General features: G+C 40.5%; 1 protein-coding gene and 1 long non-coding RNA gene across 2 annotated transcripts; both read right to left on the reverse strand.

Moving 5' to 3' along the window:
• Nucleotides 1-396: 396 nt before the first annotated feature.
• On the reverse strand, nucleotides 397-3,270 carry LOC115169334 (uncharacterized). The gene is made up of 6 exons (XM_029724854.1): nucleotides 3,150-3,270; nucleotides 2,462-2,809; nucleotides 1,914-2,273; nucleotides 1,615-1,731; nucleotides 1,391-1,452; nucleotides 397-680 (listed from the first exon to the last, which is right to left on the reverse strand). Exons 1-6 carry the CDS (start codon nucleotides 3,193-3,195, stop codon nucleotides 549-551), a joined length of 1,065 nt encoding a protein of 354 aa, XP_029580714.1. The 5' UTR covers nucleotides 3,196-3,270; the 3' UTR covers nucleotides 397-548.
• A 4,217-nt stretch (nucleotides 3,271-7,487) lies between these two features.
• LOC115169346 (uncharacterized) lies at nucleotides 7,488-7,914 on the reverse strand. The gene is made up of 2 exons (XR_003870849.1): nucleotides 7,663-7,914; nucleotides 7,488-7,548 (listed from the first exon to the last, which is right to left on the reverse strand). It is a non-coding gene; the product is annotated as an uncharacterized LOC115169346 (long non-coding RNA).
• Between the last annotated feature and the right edge of the window lie 11,762 nt (nucleotides 7,915-19,676).

Consider the following 19,676-nt stretch of genomic DNA (forward strand, 5'->3'; position numbering starts at 1 on the left):
ACCTGACTAGCCTGAACACAGCCCTGACCCCAACCTTTCAAACACCTTTGAGATAATTTAGAGTCAGCCCTACTTGCCCAACATCAGTGCCCGAGCACACTAATGCTCTTGAGGCTGAATGGAACCAAGTCCTCACAGAAATGTTCCAAAATCTATTGGAAAGCCTTCTCAGAATATTGGAGGCTGTTATAGCAACAGAGGGGGGACCAACTCCATATTAATGCCCATGATATAGGAATGAGATGTTCGACGAGCAGGTGTCCACATACTTCTGGTCATGTAGTGCACATGGACATTTAAATGTGTATTTCCTCCAGCTGCTAGTTGACATCAACTGAGTAAGTGGACCACTCCAGAATACATTTTGAGCAGAGACATGGAAGAAATTCCATTGTCTATGGTATTGTATTAGGATATTTTATTGTAATATTGCAAAAAGTTAATCCAAGAGCAATGTCCTGAGATTTTTTAACCAAAACTCTTACATTTTGTCTAAATAGAGATGCTTGACTGAGATACTTTTGTCCATGCTGTATCTGAAACAAAGTTCATTCCCAGTCTGAGTACCTGACATCAGAGTACACACTCTCCTGTGGTGTCTCTCTCTTCTTTCTTCCTCTTTTAGTTTTCTTCTCAGAGAAATGCAATGCAGCGTAATTTAACAGATCTGTGTTTGGCACCTAAGGAATAGAGTACAGTAAATAATAACTCCATTGAGCACAATAACAGAAAAGTCAAAATAATAACATTAACAATAATACGGTCAAGGGAAATGTGCATTCTGAGGCTAGGATTCAATTCATAGCACAGGGCCCTGGACCGAAGAATCTGCAGATATTTTGTCAAGCGTGCTATAACACAGATCTAACGTGGATCAGATTTGAGTGTCATGTTTTTTCCTACTAGTTAATGACAAGATATGGCTACGCAAACCCAATGTTTTAATAAAACAAAAACATTTCTAAAGCATTTGATTTTTAATGACTAATACCTAAACTTATGTTTTGAGCATGTTGACATTGTTCAACATACAGTAATATTTAAGTTAAACTCCAGATTTCTGGAAATTAAATAAGATAGTGAATATGAGGGTATTTTAACATCTTAAAGACCCACATCTAAAATGTACCTATACGTTGAAATAAATCTTTTCACCACTTTTTTTGATCAACTGAGTGCTGGCCAAATTATAGCTACAGGTTATAATTAAGAATATATTTAAATACAGGTTTTCTTTATGACACACAACACTGCTGCAACATCTCATGGGTTACTGCTGTACTTAGTGATTTATTCACAAATATACAGATATACACTAATATACACCCTCCTGTGTAACAGGTAATGTACCTCTTGTTTTCACACATTGGATAATATAGATGTTACATACCTGACCACTTGACTGCTCTGATGAGAGGTTATCATCACGGTGAATATGCTGAGAGACACTTGCTGTATACAGATAGATAGAAACCCAGGCATGGAAATGGAGATGGTATATATTGTATAACATTCAGCGCTGAATCAAAACATGAGGTGAGATTTTACTTTTAAATGATCATAGCTAACATACTTGACATTAACCAATAGATATGTATCTCTGAAATGTCTTACCTTTACAATGATCACATGTTTGTCTCTTGTTTTTGGTACAAGCAAGAATAAAAATGACAATCACACACACAGCCACTGCTGCTCCCAAGCTGAGGACAATGGGATCCACTGTGTTTCCTGGTATTAAAATACATTCAACATGCTTTTTATGTTTTCTGTTAAGCTTGCAAAGTTGATAACACAATTTATTTTTCTTTGACCCATTTAAACGTAATAATGGTATCCATAAAATATGCTTGAATGTTTGCATAAAGATTTTCAAGTGAAAGGTGCTTCATCAATTTAACAAGAAATTGAACCTTTAATGATGTTAAGTTTTGTTCCGTCGCCAAACAGAATCTCCCCGCATGTGACCACAGCACAGTAGTAAGTCCCAGCATCAGAAGGGCTGAGGTTGTTCTTGGAGAGGCTGTAGACACAGCTCTGTGTAGGAGAGGGAGTCTCAGGGCTCTTCTCACACTCATCACTCCTGTTCCCAGGGGTGTAAATGACTCCTGGATGGAATTCTCCTGATCCGGCTCTGAACCAGTACACAATTTGTTCTCCTGTGCAGGTCTCAGAGAGTACTGTACACTGTAGAGTCACAGAGTCTCCTGGATGGACTGGGTCAGACTCTGGCTGCTGGTCCACTGTCTTGTAGTCAGACCTCTGACCGTTTCCTTAATTAATCAGAACATATTGAGTAATTATCAGACTTTCAAATAATATAAGATTAACATATTTTACTGCAATCTTTCTGTTAATAACTGAGAAATCACAAAAGTCCCGAACAATTTTTTTGTCTTATTACTGAACAAATTATTGGACTATTGACAGAACTTATAAATATAAAGTACAATTACTGAACCTTTTAAAGACAGAAATGTGCCATCTCTAAATTCCACAGTCATGTCTCTTCCAATTGCACAATAGTACATGGCTTCATCTTCTGGGAACGTCTTGTTCATGGTAAGGTGAAACATCATCTGATCCAATTTTACATTGAAGTGTGAATTGTTATATCCAAAGTAAAACACAGGCTTTGTTAAATATTTCTGTATTGATGCGACAAGTTGTGGAATACCTCCCACAGTTTGCTTGTACCAGTACATTTGCTCATCACTGAATTCTTCTTCTGGGAAAACACATAGCAGGGTTACAGGATCACCAAGTTGAACAGTGATCACTGGACTTAGCAGGTTAACATGGTCTACATCTAAATCAAATGGAAACAGAAACACAAGCATATTGTAGTTATCACACAGACACAGACAAATCTTAAACAATATAAAATAATATTATAATAGTTTGAAAACATTTCAAATAATAGAAAATCAAGATGTGAAAAATCCTTCCAGAGGTTTTACATTTCTTATGCTTACTTTGTTAATTAACACTGGCTAAAGTTATTATTTATTTTTAGATGGTATGTGTGATGGTTGAGCTTTCTAACTGTCAATTTATCTTATCCTTCAAGAAGCTTGAACTATATTGAATTGCACGGCTCCACAACAAGAACAATTTTGATATAGTACCAGTGAAGAAATTGTACTTACACACTGCACTGAGAAGAATCACAGCAACCCCTAATCTGACCATCATGGTACGTAGCCTCTAAGGAGGTGGTGTTTATTTGGTCTGTGCTTAAATGAGAACTCAAGAACAAGTATTCAATCTTGAAAACATACCTCATTGGCTGGAACATAGTGTTCAATACTTCTGTAAAATGTTCCAACCCATGACCCATTTCTTTTGTAAACCTGACATGCCTGTTATGTCATAAGGTCACCACCTTAGCTTTCATGTTACTGTATACTATGGTGTCTCATATATTGTTTCTTTTTAAGTTACTAATTGTCCTTTTATTCACAGTACTTTTTTGTTGTATGGATACATGTGTATAGATGATGTAATGTATTATAGATGACGCCTGTACCATGTTAGATCATGATTGTGTTGAGTGTCTCAAATGTGCTCTCAATGTGTTTGTTTTTTATATATATTTTGTATTGTTGTATCATTGTGTATTGATACTTAAATACATTTGTCTGACTAACTATATCAATTAAGCTTATTTCTCTCATATTTTGTACACACATTTGTTTACATCCCTGTTAGTGAGCATTTCTCCTTCGCCAAGATAATCCATCCACCTGACAGGTGTGGCATATCAAGATGCTGATTAAACAGCATGATCATTAAACAGGTGCGCCTTATGCTGGGGACCATAAAAGGCCATTCTAAAATGTGCAGTTTTGTCACACAACACAATGCCACACATGTCTCAAGTTTGAGAGAGCGTGCAATTGGCATGCTGACTGAAGGAATGTCCACCAGAGCTTTAGCCAGAGAATTGAATGTTCATTTCTCTACCATAAGCCGCCTCCAACGCCGTTTTAGAGAATTTGGCAGTACGTCCAACCGGCCTCACAACAGCAGACCACGTGTAACCACGCAAGCCCAGGACCTCCACATCCGGCTTTTTTACCTGCGGGTTTGTCTGAGACCAGTCACTCAGACAGCTGATGAAACTGTGGGTTTGCACAACTGAATCATTTCTTCACAAACTGTCAGAAACCGTCTTAGGGAAGCTCATCTGTATTCTCGTTGTCCTCATCAGGGTTTTGACCCGACTGCAGTTTGGTGTCGTAACCAACTTCAGTGGTGAAATGCTCACCTTCCATGGCCACTGGCACGCTGTAGAAGTGTTCTCTTCACTAATGAATCATGGTTTGCTGATGTCAACTGATGTCAATGTTGTGAACAGAGTGCCACATGGTGGTGGTGGGTATATGGTATGGGCAGGCACAAGCTACGGACAACGAACACAATTGCATTTAGCGATTTGAATGCACAGAGATATCTTCTTCGGGCTAGGGGGCAGTATTTGGAAGTTTGGATGAATGAGGTGCCCAAAATAAACTTCCTGTTACTCAGGCCCAGAAGCTAGAATGTGCATGTAATTGGTATTATTGGATAGAAAACACTCTAACGTTTCCAGAACTGTTAAAATAATGTCTGTGAGTATAACAGAACTGATATAGCAGGCAAAAACCCGAGGAGAATCCATCCGGGAAACTTTTTGGGGGAGGTGACACCATTTAAAATGCCTGTCTATGGGGAAATCAATGGAATACCTCCCGGATTGCAATTCCTAGGGCTTCCAGTAGATGTCAACAGTCTTTAGAAAGAGTTTCAGGCTTGTTTTTTTTAAATGAGCTAGAATTTGTAGTTTTTCTAAGTGGCTCCCATTTTGGCCGTAGTGTTTTGATGCGCATGGATGAGAGCGCGCACTTCGTTATTTATCTCCGGTAATGAACATAATATTCTCCGTCTTAAATTTGATTGTTTATTTACATATTTGGGTACCTGAGGATTGATTAGAAACATTGTTTGACTTGTTTGGATGAAGTTTATTGGTAACGTTTGGGATTCATTTTGTATGCATTTTGAACGAGGGAAACCGGTGGATTATTGAATGAAGCGCGCCAACTAAACTGACTTTTTGGGATATAAAGACGGACTTTATCGAACAAAACAACCATTTGTGATGTAGCTGGGACCATTTGTATTGCAAACAGAGGAAGATCTTCAAAGGCAAGTGATTTATTTTATCGCAATTTCTGACTTTCGTGATGCCTCTGCTTGGTTGGAAAATATTTTTAATGCTTTTGTACGCGGGGCACTGTCCTCAGATAATCACATGGTATGCTTTCGCCATAAAGCCTTTTTGAAATCTGACAAATCGGCTGGATTAACAAGAAGTTAAGCTTTTAACCGATGTATAACACTTGTATTTTCATGAATGTTTAATATTACTGATTTTGTATTTTGAATTTCGCAATTTCACCGGATGTTGTTGAGGCCGGGTGCTAGCGGTACGCCTTTCGCAAAGAGGATATTGTGACAAGATCCTGAGGCCCATTGTCGTGCCATTCATCTGCCGCCATCACCTCATTTTACAGCATGATAATGCACGGCCCCAAGTTGTAAGGATCTGTACACAATTCCTGGAAGCTGAAAAGGTCCCAGTTCTTCCATGGCTAGCATACTCAACAGACATGTCACCCATTGAGTATGTTTGGGATGCTCTAGATTGACGTGTACGACAGCATGTTCCAGTTCTTGCCAATATCCAGCAGCTTCGCACAGCCATCGTGGGACAAAAGAGGTGAAAATACTGCCCCCTGTCCCAAACAGGCTAGCATTGTCTTGCATTAGGAGGAACCCAGGGCCAACCGCACCAGCATATGGTCTCACAAGGGGTCTGAGGATCTCATCTCGGTACCTAATGGCAGTCAGGCTACCTCTGGCGAGCACATGGAGGGCTGTGCGGCCCCCCAAAGAAATGCCACCCCACACCATGACTGACCCACCACCAAACCGGTCATACTGGAGGATGTTGCAGGCAGCAGAACGTTCTCCACGGCGTCTCCAGACTGTCACGTCTGTCACATGTGCTCAGTGTGAACCTGCTTTCATCTGTGAAGAGCACAGGGCGCCAGTGGCGAATTTGCCAATCTTGGTGTTCTCTGGCAAATGCCAAACGTCCTACACGGTGTTGGGCTGTAAGCACAACCCCCACCTGTGGACGTCGGGCCCTCATTCCACCCTCATGGAGTCTGTTTCTGACTTTTTGAGCAGACACATGCACATTTGTGGCCTGCTGGAGGTCATTTTGCAGGGCTCTGGCAGTGCTCCTCCTTGCACAAAGGCGGAGGTAGCGGTCCTGCTGCTGGGTTGTTGCCCTCGTTCGGCCTCCTCCACGTCTCCTGATGTACTGGCCTGTCTCCTGGTAGCGCCTCCATGCTCTGGACACTACGCTGACAGACACAGCAAACCTTCTTGCCACAGCTCGCATTGATGTGCCATCTTGGATGAGCTGCACTACCTGAGCCACTTGTGTGGGTTGTAGACTCCGTCTCATGCTACCACTAGAGTGAAAGCACCGGCAGCATTCAAAAGTGACCAAAACATCAGCCAGGAAGCATAGGAACTGAGAAGTGGTCTGTGGTCCCCACCTGCAGAAACACTCCTTTATTGGGGGGGTCTTGCTAATTGCCTATAATTTCCACCTGTTGTCTATTCCATTTGAACAACAGCATGTGAAATGTATTGTCAATCAGTGTTGCTTCCTAAGTGGACAGTTTGATTTCACAGAAGTGTGATTGACTTGGAGTTACATTGTGTTGTTTAAGTGTTCCCTTTATTTTTTTGAGCAGTATATATAGTACATTAGAATTACATTTATTTGAAAAGGTTCATTTAACACAATTTGGATTAATACTTGAATTACGTGAAAACATGAACGATAAAATACAGGATCAAAAAATAGGTGTAAAATCAAATCAAACCAAATGTATTTATATAGCCCTTCTTACATCAGCTGATGACTCAAAGTGCTGTACAGAAACCCAGCCTAAAACCCCAAACAGCAAGTAATACAGGTGTAGAAGCACAGTGGCTAGGAAAAACTCCCTAGAAAGGCCAAAACCTAGGAAGAAACCTAGAGAGGAACCAGGCTATGAGGGGTGGCCAGTCCTCTTCTGGCTGTGCCGGGTGGAGATTTTAACAGAACATGGCCAAGATGCTCAAATGTCCTGGTTCCTCTACTCACAGTAGTCTAGAAATTAGATTTAGTTCTGGGTTGCCCTATGATACAAAAAGAGTGTTGCTTTTTGTCTTGAATATTACAGTATATAGTAACAATTGGAAAATGTATTCTTGCACTGTAACTCAGTCCCAGTCTGAACACCCTACATTTTGTCTAAATGGAGACGCTTGACTGAGATAATTTAGTCGATGCTGTATCTGAAACAAAGTTCACTCCCAGTCTGAGTACCTGACATCAGAGTACACACTCTCCTGTGGTGTCTCTCTCTTCTTTCTTCCTCTTTTAGTTTTCCTCTCAGAGAAATGCAATGCAGCATAGTTCAAAATATATGCATCTTGATCCTGTGAATTATCAAATTTTAATCAAACTTTTATACAATTTTAAACCTTAACAGGATATGTAATGCCATGCTACATTTCTGGACAATATTGATTGGACAACTTTGCTGTGTTTACCTGGCTGCTTGATTCTCTAGTTGAGATGTCACGTCTGATATGCTGAGAAGCACCCACTGTTTCCATGGATAAAAACAAAGCAAAAAATTATTAAATTAAACAATTTGAGATACTCCTCAACAATTTGCAACGTTAAACAACTCACCTTTACAATGTTCACAAACTGCTCTAGTATGTCTGGTGCAGATGAGGATAAGGATCGCAATCAGACAGAATGCTGAGGTCACTCCCAGAGCAATGATTACAGGATCTGTTGCTTTTTCTAGAAATGTAAAACAAGTTTTGGCATTCATACTTATGCAAAATAAAGTTATACAGATGTTTTTTTAAGTGTACAACCACAAGAACTGATGCTACTCAACGTTTAATCATGGCTTCAGTTGTTAAGAATGTTTTAGATTTTATATATATATATACATATATATATATATATATATATATATATATATATACTACCTACCAATATTCAGGTTTGTTCCATTGCCAACAGGATCTGTCCCCACATGTGGCCACAGCACAGTAGTAAGTCCCAGCATCAGAGAGACTAAGGTTGTTCTTGGACAGGCTGTAGACACAGCTCTTTGTAGAAGAGGGACACTCAAAGCTCTTCTCACACTCATCACTCCTGTTCCCAGGGGTGTAAATTAATCCTGGATGAGATTCTCCTGATCCGGCTCTGAACCAGTCGACACTGTGTTCTCCTGTACAGGTCTCAGAGAGTACTGTACACTGCAGAGTCACATTTTCTCCTGGGTGGAATGGGTCAGACATTGGCCGCTCTACAACAGTGTTGTAATCAGACCTCCGGTGATTCTTACCTAAATGGTACATTTATGATTTCATATAAATCAATCTGAAACAGCACTTTCTAAAATGCACATGAATGTATGAAACCATACAGACACATAGAAAGATATGAAGATGTAAGAACCCTGAACAAAAAATAAAGGGTGTTCATATCTTCTCATTACCTTTTAATACTTAAAAAGTCCCATTGATAAAGTTGACTTCATAGTATGTCCTATAGACACAATAGTAAATGGCTTCATCTGTTGGTTCCATCTTTGGGATTGGAAGATGATATATCCCGTTAGCTTCAGCCTTCTCCACAATGAGATTCAATTGTTAAATTCCTTGTACAATATAGGCTTAAACTCATATTTCTGCATGCTTGCACCAACTTGAGGAATTTGCCCAATAATTTGCTTGATCCAGAACATGTTGTATATGAGTCCGATTTCAAAAAGGCTTTACAGCGAAAGCAAAACATTAGATTATGTTAGGAGAGTACATATACACAAATAACCACACATCCATTTTCAAAGCAAGCATATATGTCACATAAACCAAAACCACAGCTAAATGCAGCACTAACCTTTGATGATCTTCATCAGATGACACTCCTAGGACATTATGTTATACAATACATGCATGTTTTGTTCAATCAAGTTCATATTTATATCAAAAAACAGCTTTTTACATTAGCATGTGATGTTCAGAACTAGCATACCCACCAAAAACTTTCGGTGAATTTACTAAATTGCTCATGATAAACGTTCACAAAATACATAACAATTATTTTAAGAATTATAGATACAGAACTCCTTTATGCAATCGCGGTGTCCGATTTTAAAATAGCTTTTCGGTGAAAACACATTTTGCAATATTCTGAGTAGATAGCCCGGCCATCATGGCTAGCTATTTTGACACCCACCAAGTTTGGCACTCACCAAACTCAGATTTACTATTAGAAAAATTGGATTATCTTTTCTGTTCTTCGTCAGAATGCACTCCCAGGACTTCTACTTCAACAACAAATGTTGTTTTGGTTCCAAATAATCCATAGTTATATCCATATACCTCTGTTTTGTTCGTGCGTTCAGGTCACTATCCGAAGGGTGACACGCAAGCGCATTTCGTGACAAAAAATGTCAAAATATTCCATTACCGTACTTAGAAGCATGTCAAATGCTGTTTAAAATCAATTTTTATGCTATTTTTCTCGTAAAATAGCGATAATATTCCAACCGGGCAATGTTGTATTCATTCAAAGGCTGAAAGAAAAAAATGGAAAAGTCTCGTGACAGCGCATCTCCAGTCTCACTGTCCCCAGGCTGACCACTCACAAACAGAGCTGCTGTACTTTGCCCAGAGACAGCAGACACCCCATTCCACTTTCTGCCGGCTTTAGAGAGCCAATAGAAGCCTTAGAACGTGTCACGTTGTCTATCCACATCTACTAATTATATGCATATTCTAGTTTCTGGGCAGGAGTAGTAACCAGATTAAATCGGGTACGTTTTTTATCCGGCCGTGAAAATACTGCCCCCTATCCCAAAGAAGTTAACCTTAGATGAAACACAACTGGTATTAACCTTAGATGAAGCACAACTGGTATTAACCGAATATGTATTTAAAGAGGTCCAAAGAAGGGAATATATTCATATATTTGTCAAAACATAATATGTTTCCATATTTATTTGTACATTTCATAATTATAAAAAAAAAACTAGTAGGTCAAAACACTAAAGCCCTGCCTTTATTTCACAGAGTCTCAACCCCGAACTAGCCTCAACTCAATCACCTCCCCTCAGTGTAGGGGAATGGAAAAGAGATGCAGTATACAATACAGAATCCATACTGATAGTTAGTCACAAACGGAGTGAGAGAGTCCTGACTCACCCCTTAATGAGGATAGCAAAGTGTTAATGCTTTCATAGACTTTAGCTCAGCCCGTCAAGGAGAGGTACCTCATAATCCAAACTAGTTTAGCAAAAAATAGACTAGTCAGTCATCTGCCGTACAGAGAGATTATTCTCAGGTTTCATCTCAACATAATTACCTAATTTGCATGGGCATTAAACATTTGAACAGCTAAAACATAAAATGGTTTGTTGAACTCAGTAGAACAAGTACTATTAGTCTCAACATGATGGAGTGGGTGTTTGTTACTAGCTATTGTTAATCTCTTCTGCTGTACTTCAGATATGCCTAGTACTTATCTGGTAATGCACACAGGTAGACTACAATATTGAGTCAAATACAATTCAAAACTGAAAAAGTTGTTTTAGAGTTCGTATCTGAGGCCACAAAGACAACATCATATGCAGTGTTTCCACAGGAGGCCACTGAAGGGAGGATGGCTAATAACAAAGGCTGGAATGGAGTAAACGGAATGGCATCAAACACATGAAAACCTTGAACCATGTGTTTGATGTATTTGATACCATTCCACTTATTCTGCTCCAGCCATTGCCACGAGCCCGTCCTCCCCAATTAAGTTGCCACCAACCTCCTGTGGTACTGTATGCCCTGTGTATAACTAGGTGGTACCATATGCCCTGTATATACATTAACTAGGTGGTACCGTATGCCCTGTCAATATGTAACAGGGTTGGTTATGTTTCCACTTGCCTCTAAAGAAAGGTGTATTTAATGTTCAAGCATTCTTATTGGTTGGTTCAACTCTGATGACAATAAGGTGTGTTGTGATTGCCCTGCTTGCAGATAAGGGGAGATCGCGAACATCAGGTCTTCCCAGTATGAAAATGTGATGCAAGGGGTAGGTCACGTTCTGAATACTGTTTCCTATTTAACAACAGCAACAGTGGCCTAGCCAGTCTCCAGACCTTAATCCCATAGAAAATCTGTGGAGGGAGCTGAAGGTTCGAGTTGCAAAACGTCAGCCTCGAGACCTTAATGACTTGGAGAAGATATGCAAAGAGGAGTGGGACAAAATCCCTCCTGAGCTGTGTGCAAACCTGGTGGCCAACGTCTGACCTCTGTGATTGCCAACAAGGGTTTTGCCACCAAGTACTAAGTCATGTTTTGCAGAGGGGTAAAATACTTATTTCCCTTATTAAAATGCAAATCATTTAATAACATTTTTGACTTGCTTTTTTCTGGATTTTTGTTGTTGTTATTCTGTCTCTCACTGTTCAAATAAACCTACCATTAAAATTCTAGACTGATAATTTCTTTGTCAGTGGGCAAACGTACAAAATCAGCAGGGGATCAAATACTTTTTTCCCTCATTGTAGGTTACTCCATTGGTGAAAATATTGCCTCTTGTTTGGAATCAAAGGCTATGGGAGATGGGGTGGGACAGAAGGTTGATTATGTTGGTGGTACCAAGGCTGGGGCCAGCTCTAGTCTAAATGTAGTGGTGAAAAATGATGTCAGGGAACCAGTGTGTTTCAGGGGGGATGGTTCAGAGAAATGCACAGTGCATGAGTGGGAGGAGACCATGTTAGTGTACATGCAGAAGAAGGGCTATGGTGGGCAGGAGAGGTCAGATGAAGTTTTGGGTAAGCTGTCAGGGTGGACACATGACGTGGTAAGAGTAAGCCTACGCAGTAACCCAGGTGACTTAAGCCAGGGCCCTAGACCGGTTTTTGACATTCTGAAGCATCACTTTTGTGACACAATCAACTCTGACATGCCCCTAGCTGATGTTTATTCTACATTTCCAATGGAAGGGGAGACTCCATTTGATTACTGGATCAGACTGAACAGGGCCATAGAGGTGGCAGAGGACTGTTTGAAGAGGCAGAACAAGGAGCTAGACAATCCATCACGTGTTCTCACTGTCATGTTCATCAAGCACTGTCCGAACCCAGAGCTGTCATTGATATTCATGTGCAAACCATTGCATGAGTGGACGGCTGCGGAGGTCCATGGCAGGCTGGAGTAGTACCAGAAGAAGTGCAAGGCTCCACGTCCCTTGCGGCCGGCCCCACTGGTCACCACACTGACGCAGGAAGTAAGTAGGCCAGTGTCGGCTGTTGCAAACTGCCCGGACCCCTTGCAGCAGCCCACAAATGGCTCATCCGAGCCATTGGCTCATGTGATGGGCATGCTTGAACGGGTCTTGGAGCAGAGGCCACAGCAACCTGTAGGCGGCTATGATAACCATTTCCAAAGAAGGGCACGGAGAAGGGAGAACCCGTCTTTGCAATGCAAAGTGTGTGGGGATGCGAATCACAGCACAATGGATCATTGTTATTCTAACCACCTATGCTTCCTCTGTTATGCTGCTGGGCACACATATCAAGCATGTCCTCGCACTTCATCGATAACTCCCGTCGCTCCATCAGAACATACCTCGGAGGAAACACAGTCGGAGCCCTCTGAAAAAGAGACCCCAGATGTGCTTGAAGATGGGCCACTGGCGAGAGCCCCCGGAACTCACCACATTCTGAGGGTGCCACTGGTGGCACAAGCATGTCAGAGCTAACCTTTGGAGAAGAAATGTCCGAACCCTCTGAGGAAGAAAGGCATTCTGAAGATGCCGCTGGTGGCACAAGTTCCAGCAACAGTCACAGAACCCTTGACCTTGACTACCCACCGACTGTGGACAGTGACCCACCAATGGTGGTTGTAGTTGAACAGGTTAAACGCAATGATAACTCTGTTAGGACTGTCAGGTCAGGGGCTGGTCGGGTTAGGAAACGCCCAGTGAGACTCATAGAGACTATGTAGACACAGAGGGTTTTTCATACAGAATTCATTAGAATACCTCTGTGGGTGTAGGATTAGAATCCAAGTCTGTAGCCCATTTAAAAAAAAAATGTTTACTTTCAAGAGACCCTATGGAGGTAATGGGTCAGAGGTCAAGTAGGCCAATGTTTTTCTGTCTGGGGTTCTTATTGTCACTGAGTGTACTGGACATCTAACAGGCATGTTTTCCTACGGGGTCTGTGAATTCCCCTATTTCTCTTTAGAGAATAGTCTTTGCACTGGAATATTTGGTGACATATGTATTGCAAGGTATTGCATACCTCATTTTGTTTCGTTATAGTATGCAAGTGTAATTCAGCAGGGGAGAATGTAACAGGGTTGGTTATGTTTCCACTTGCCTCTAAAGAAAGCTGTATTTAATGTTCAAGCATTCTTATTGGTTGGTTCAACTCTGATGACAATAAGGCGTGTTGTGATTGGCCCCACTTGCAGATAGGGGGAGATCGCGAACGTCAGGTCTTCCCAGTATGAAAATGTGATGCAAGGGGTAGGTCACGTTCTGAATACTGTTTCCTATTTAACAACAGCAACAGAAATAAATGATGCTCAACTGGGACCACTGGCTGATGTGATTTATTTGGACAAAACACAACGCAAGGAGAGTACGATTTACATCTGTTACATATACATTAACTAGGTGTTTCAATACATGCTGACTAGTCACAGTTTCTATGAGGATTATGGCAACATCACCACTACACTACAACTGAAAGGTTTGATTTGATGTTGATACTGTATGTACCACCCTTGAAGTAGTAAATACTGACTAGTGTGTTAAACTGATTATCCTATTTAGCATGTCATGCCAGTACCTTCAGTGACTCCACTGTAGCACCACTAGCTTCAGTTTACCATATAAAGACAATGTTAATTTATAGAGGTAAAGGGCTGCTGTTTGTTTGTGACCAGTTTCGTGTGTGACGATAATCACCCTGTAATTTTCCACTTGGTTTTGACCGAGCGAGAGAGCAAGACCCACACAGGATGACTGACCTGCAGTTGAGGTCTCATTTAAAAGAACAGGCAGACACATGTGCATTGACAAGACAAACCCTCCACTCTGAGCCTGCAGAGCGACTTACCACTTCAAAGTGAAGGTGTGAACTCCTAGGCAAAGCCAGTCAAGGTGTGAAAATGAAACGTGTTCAGCTCAAAATAGAACCATGTTGAAAAATTAACCAATTCTATAAAATTATTCTACATCAAGCCACCCCCCTTAGTAAATAAATTAGCCTTAATAACTAAGCCTTAACTAACTTAGGCTTAGTTGAACCAAGTCCCTAACACTTGGTCACCTTATGACATTATCAGAAATGTGAAAAAGTGTGGCTAGTTATTCAAATGTTTACAGCAATCCTTTCATTAAAGATCTTTAGGTTCTTTAAATAATGTGCCTAAATAACCCTGATATAAATAAGTCAACTTTGCATAAAAAACACTGCTATTTGATATAACATTAAAGAGCAGCAGATCTATTAACCAGGCCTGTTTGACCTTCCCACTAGAGAGCAGCAGATCTATTACCCAGGCCTGTTTGACCTCCCCACTAGACAGCATCAGATCTATTAACCAGGCCTGTTTGACCTCCCCACTAGACAGCAGCAGATCTATTACCCAGGCCTGTTTGACCTCCCCACTAGACAGCATCAGATCTATTACCCAGGCCTGTTTGACCTCCCCACTAGACAGCAGCAGATCTATTACCCAGGCCTGTTTGACCTCCCCACTAGAGAGCATCAGATATTACCCAGGCCTGTTTGACCTCCCCACTAGAGAGCAGCAGATCTATTAACCAGGCCTGTTTGACCTCCCCTCTAGAGAGCAGCAGATATTACCCAGGCCTGTTTGACCTCCCCACTAGAGAGCAGCAGACCTCACAATCATGTCACTATCATGTGTCAGGCTGTTTGTGAGACAGTGTATGGGAGTAAGTGATGGAGTATGCAGGATGGAAATAAGTGTCTCTCTGTGTGTGTACCCATGTGCTGGTATTTTTGTGTAAGTAGGTACACATTGGTATGAGTGAGACTGATCATGCATGTGCATGTCTCTGTATGTTTGCTGTTGGTGTGTAGACCTGTGTGTTGGTGTGTAGGCGTGTGTGTGTCAAGCATGTTCCAAGGTTGTACGTTTTGATTAAAGTGTAAATCTGCAGTTCAAACAATAACAAAGTGGTCACTCAACTTCTGAGGGGTATCCTACGAAGCAGGTTTGAGGAGTTAGTGAGGTACCCTCCCCTTCATTTCAGGAAGACAACTGATTAAATATTGTATTAATGACATTTCTAATCTCAGTAATTTAATCTGATTACTTTCGTTACATTTGGATCACGTTCCCTTTAAGAGGCATTAGAAGAAGACAAAAAGGATCCTTCAAAGGCATGTAGTTTGTCATCATACTGGTCTCTTACCTGTGGTCAGACTCGCTCAGTTGGAATAAATGTAAACTTTTTCAATGCTGAATTGAATGTCATTAACAAAACAGAAAGGTGTAAGTCATTTTTTTCACAAACATCCTTTCAGAATTTAAAAATAATCCAACAAGTAATCATATTGCTTTATAAAAGTATCTGTAATCTGATTACAATATTTTGGTTGTTAATGTCACTAATTATAGTTACCTGTTTTATAATCAGATTACATGTAATCAGTTACTCCCCAACCCTGTACAGAAGAGAACATGAACATGACTCATGTGGACTGTTTGACCAAGCATCTGTAATGATCTGTAGGGCTTTGTAACATTTCCTTTGTTATTTATCTAAATAAAATAATGTGTGAATTTGTACGAATGTGTGTATACCTGCATGTGTGTGTCTGTGTGTGCATGCATATGTGCATCACCAGTCATGAGGACCAGTCAATGAGTCAAACCTTGCTGGCCATTACAATGTACTTTTGCTCTTTTGTTTTGCAGCAGTTTTGCTGACATGTTGTGCACGCCCACGCTTGACAGGTAGTGAGCCGGTTTACAGAGGTTTAGATCGTAGGCGTAGGCTGTGGCGGGCCATCTCTGCACTTTGGACAGATCTCTTAGCTGTTTACTCACTACAGGTCTGTGTGGGTAACCACAAGATGCACAGCTATGTTATGGCTGTGAGAGACTTTGACAAACAAGCTAATTATAGCTAACCTGTTAATTTGAGAGTTATATGGCCAGCTTCACGGACATATAATAAAGCTTGGAGTGAGTCTTGTTCTCACTTAGTAAATCTCTAACTTTTACCCTCAACAAGTCCTGATTTAATGTAAGTCTAATGTTTTTACTTGAAGGCATACTTTTATAGACAGTTAGTCAAAGTCCTCTAGGAGTACATGTAAAACATGTTGTTAATGCAGTGTTTAATGCAAACATATGAAAACTGGTCATGAGGTACCTATACATACCTGTTCATTGATGTATATGACATTGGCATGACATGTATTACACTCAAGATGTGCTTTTCAACTGATATCTGCAGTGTGCTTGTCCTACGTATGGAAACATTAATACAGGGAGGCTGTTACAGAAACACTGAACACTGAAAAGCCCAGCCCCACTCAGCTTCAGCTGAGGGAGTGTGATTGGGTTAATCAGTAACTATCTGACATTCGCCACCTCATTGTGACCTATTTTCAGACAGAGCTGTTTCTATGACAAAACTCTGTTCCAAAGCGCCAGTCCTTTGTGTGTCATGAATTGCACCATATTCCCTACTGTATATGGTGCACTACTTTTGAGAAAGACCATAAGGGCTCAGGTCAAAAGTCAGAGCACTATATAGGGAATAGGGTGCCATTTGATACATCTGTTTTTAAATGGGCTAAAAGCACACTGGCAGATGAAGTAACTGGGTAGACACATTGAAATGACCCCATAGTCTATTTACAAAATGAGTATCTTGAGCATAGGCTACGTTATTAACACCATCTCTTCAATTATTTTTAACATACCCTCGTAAAACTGACTATCCTACTGTTGGGATGTGCTAAACATTGAACATTGAGATAATAAATGAATGGTAGGAAATGAAAGAGACTGGGTTATGTTAGAAGTTAATGGTTCTCAGAAGAAAGAAGAAGGCTTTGGAATGTGTTTGATGGAGGAGAGGAGAGTGATGTGTTGATACAGGGGAGACAGATGGACATCTGTGTATTAGATGAAAGAGGGGTTGAGGTCAGGAGGTGAGGACAGATTCTCTTAAGAGAGTAATACATGTTTGGAATCCTGTTACCCTCTTTATTAGCTTCCTGTAGAGCCATAAAATATAAGGATTGGAGAGAAAGAGGAGTGTCTTAAGTAGGATGCATATAAACTGTGAGTCTGTTTTCAGCTGTACAGAACCTTTGGGGAAAGATTAAACTTCGTTAAAGCTTCTATAGTGTCTGAGTTATTTACTCTGAAAAATAAGAACCTAACACTACCGATCCTTGACACTGGCGATGTCATTTACAAAATAGCCTCCAACACTCTACTCAGCAAATTGGATGCAGTCTATCACAGTGCCATCCGTTTTGTCACCAAAACCCCATATACTACCCACCACTGCGACCTGTATGCTTTCATTGCCTGGCCCTCACTTCATACTCGTCGCCAAACCCACTGGCTCCAGGTCATCTATAAGTCTTTGCTAGGTAAAACCCTGCCTTATCTCAGCTCACTGGTCACCATAGCAGCACCCACCCATAACACTCGCTCCAGCAGGTATATTTCACTGGTCATCCCCAAAGCCAATTCCTGCTTTGGTCGTCTTTCCTTCCAGTTCTCTGCTGCCAATGACTGGAACTAACTGCAAAAATCACTGAAGCTGGAGACTCATATCTCCCTCACTAACTTTAAGCACCAGCTGTCAGAGCAGCTCACAGATCACTGCACCTGCACATAGCCCATCTGTAAATAGCACATCCAACTACCTCATCCCCATACTGTTATTTATTTATTTTGCTCCTTTGCACACCAGTATCTCTACTTGCAGATTCATCTTCTGCACATCTATCACTCCAGTGTTTAATTGCTATATTGTAATTACCTCGCTACTATGGCCTATTTATTGCCTTACCTCCCTTATCTTACCTCATTTGCACACACTGTATATATACTTTTTCTATTGTATTATTGACTGTATGTTTGTTTATTCCATGTGTAACTGTGTTGTTGTTTGTTTCGCACTGCTTTGCTTTATCTTGGCCAGGTTGCAGTTGTAAATGAGAACTTGTTCTCAACTAGCCTACCTGGTTCAATAAAGGTGAAAATAAACAACAACAAAAAATATTGGATAGTCTTATAACATATGTCATTTTTGATGTCTTCAATTATTTCTGGATTATGGTTAATCTTCATGTTGAAAAGATTGAAGCACAGAGAGCAGAGGCTTTTTAGATGATCATGGTTATATTGATATTAGACCCATCAATATTGATATTGATGATGATGAGGATCATGATAATGATGATGCTGATGATTATCATGATGGTGCTGATGATATTGAAGATGGTGATGATAATGATGATGATATTGAAGATATTGATGATGATGATAATGATAATGATGATGGTGATGCTATTCATGATGATTATAATGATGATGATGATGAAGATTATATTCATGATGACGATGATGATGATGAACTAACACAGAATATGCTGTGTAAGAGAATGTAATTTTCTGAAATCAAGTCATTATTGCAAACACAGTTAAAGACACTCATAGTTTATGCTAATATACCTAAATCCAATGACATGGTGACATTTGTTGTTGATTTCACATTGAATTCACGGTTAGTTGACAACTCAACCAAATGTAAATCCAAACTACTCGTTGAACTAACCCAGTGGGTGAACCTGAATGTCTTTGTTGAGCCCCAATAAACCCCCCAATAGGTTCCAAATGTCTTGCTGCTACTTTGTAGAATGTGAATGATATGCAGTTGTGTTTTGCCAAATGCAAACACACAAGTACAGTCAACATCATGTGGAGCTCTCAACAAAATAGAAATCCAGCAAATTATATACAATGGCACATAATTGTTGTTTGTTAGCTGGACTCAAACTCATGTGAGAATGTCTCTATGATATTTTCCACCCACAGTGCACTTGGTGTGAGAGCAGGTCTGTTACAGCAAGAAAGAGTAGCCTCTGTAGAATTCACACCTCTAACACCAAAACCACACTGATGTTCAAGTTTCCAGGCATCATTGTTTGTCTCTGGACATGTTTTGTGTTTGTTGGTTTCATTGCGGATGGCTAAAAGACCACAGTGGAAAATGTCACAGCCCTCTCGTTCTGGAAGCCCTCCCTCCTTATTCAAGCCAAACACAGATGGAACCTCTTGGTCTTATTCCCCTGAATGTGACCCCCTCACCCTTTTCGCCATATCCACTGATGTAGCTACTTCTCCCCATTATGAATAAGAACTTCACTATAACTCTATACGCTTGCTGTTATTCTCAAACAATAGGATATATTTGACTTCAAGGTATTGGCTGAAGGGGGAGTTTCAGGGATATGTGAAAGTGC

Source organism: Salmo trutta, chromosome 3, assembly GCF_901001165.1.
Source record: "Salmo trutta chromosome 3, fSalTru1.1, whole genome shotgun sequence".
Classification (NCBI taxonomy): Eukaryota; Metazoa; Chordata; class Actinopteri; order Salmoniformes; family Salmonidae; genus Salmo; species Salmo trutta.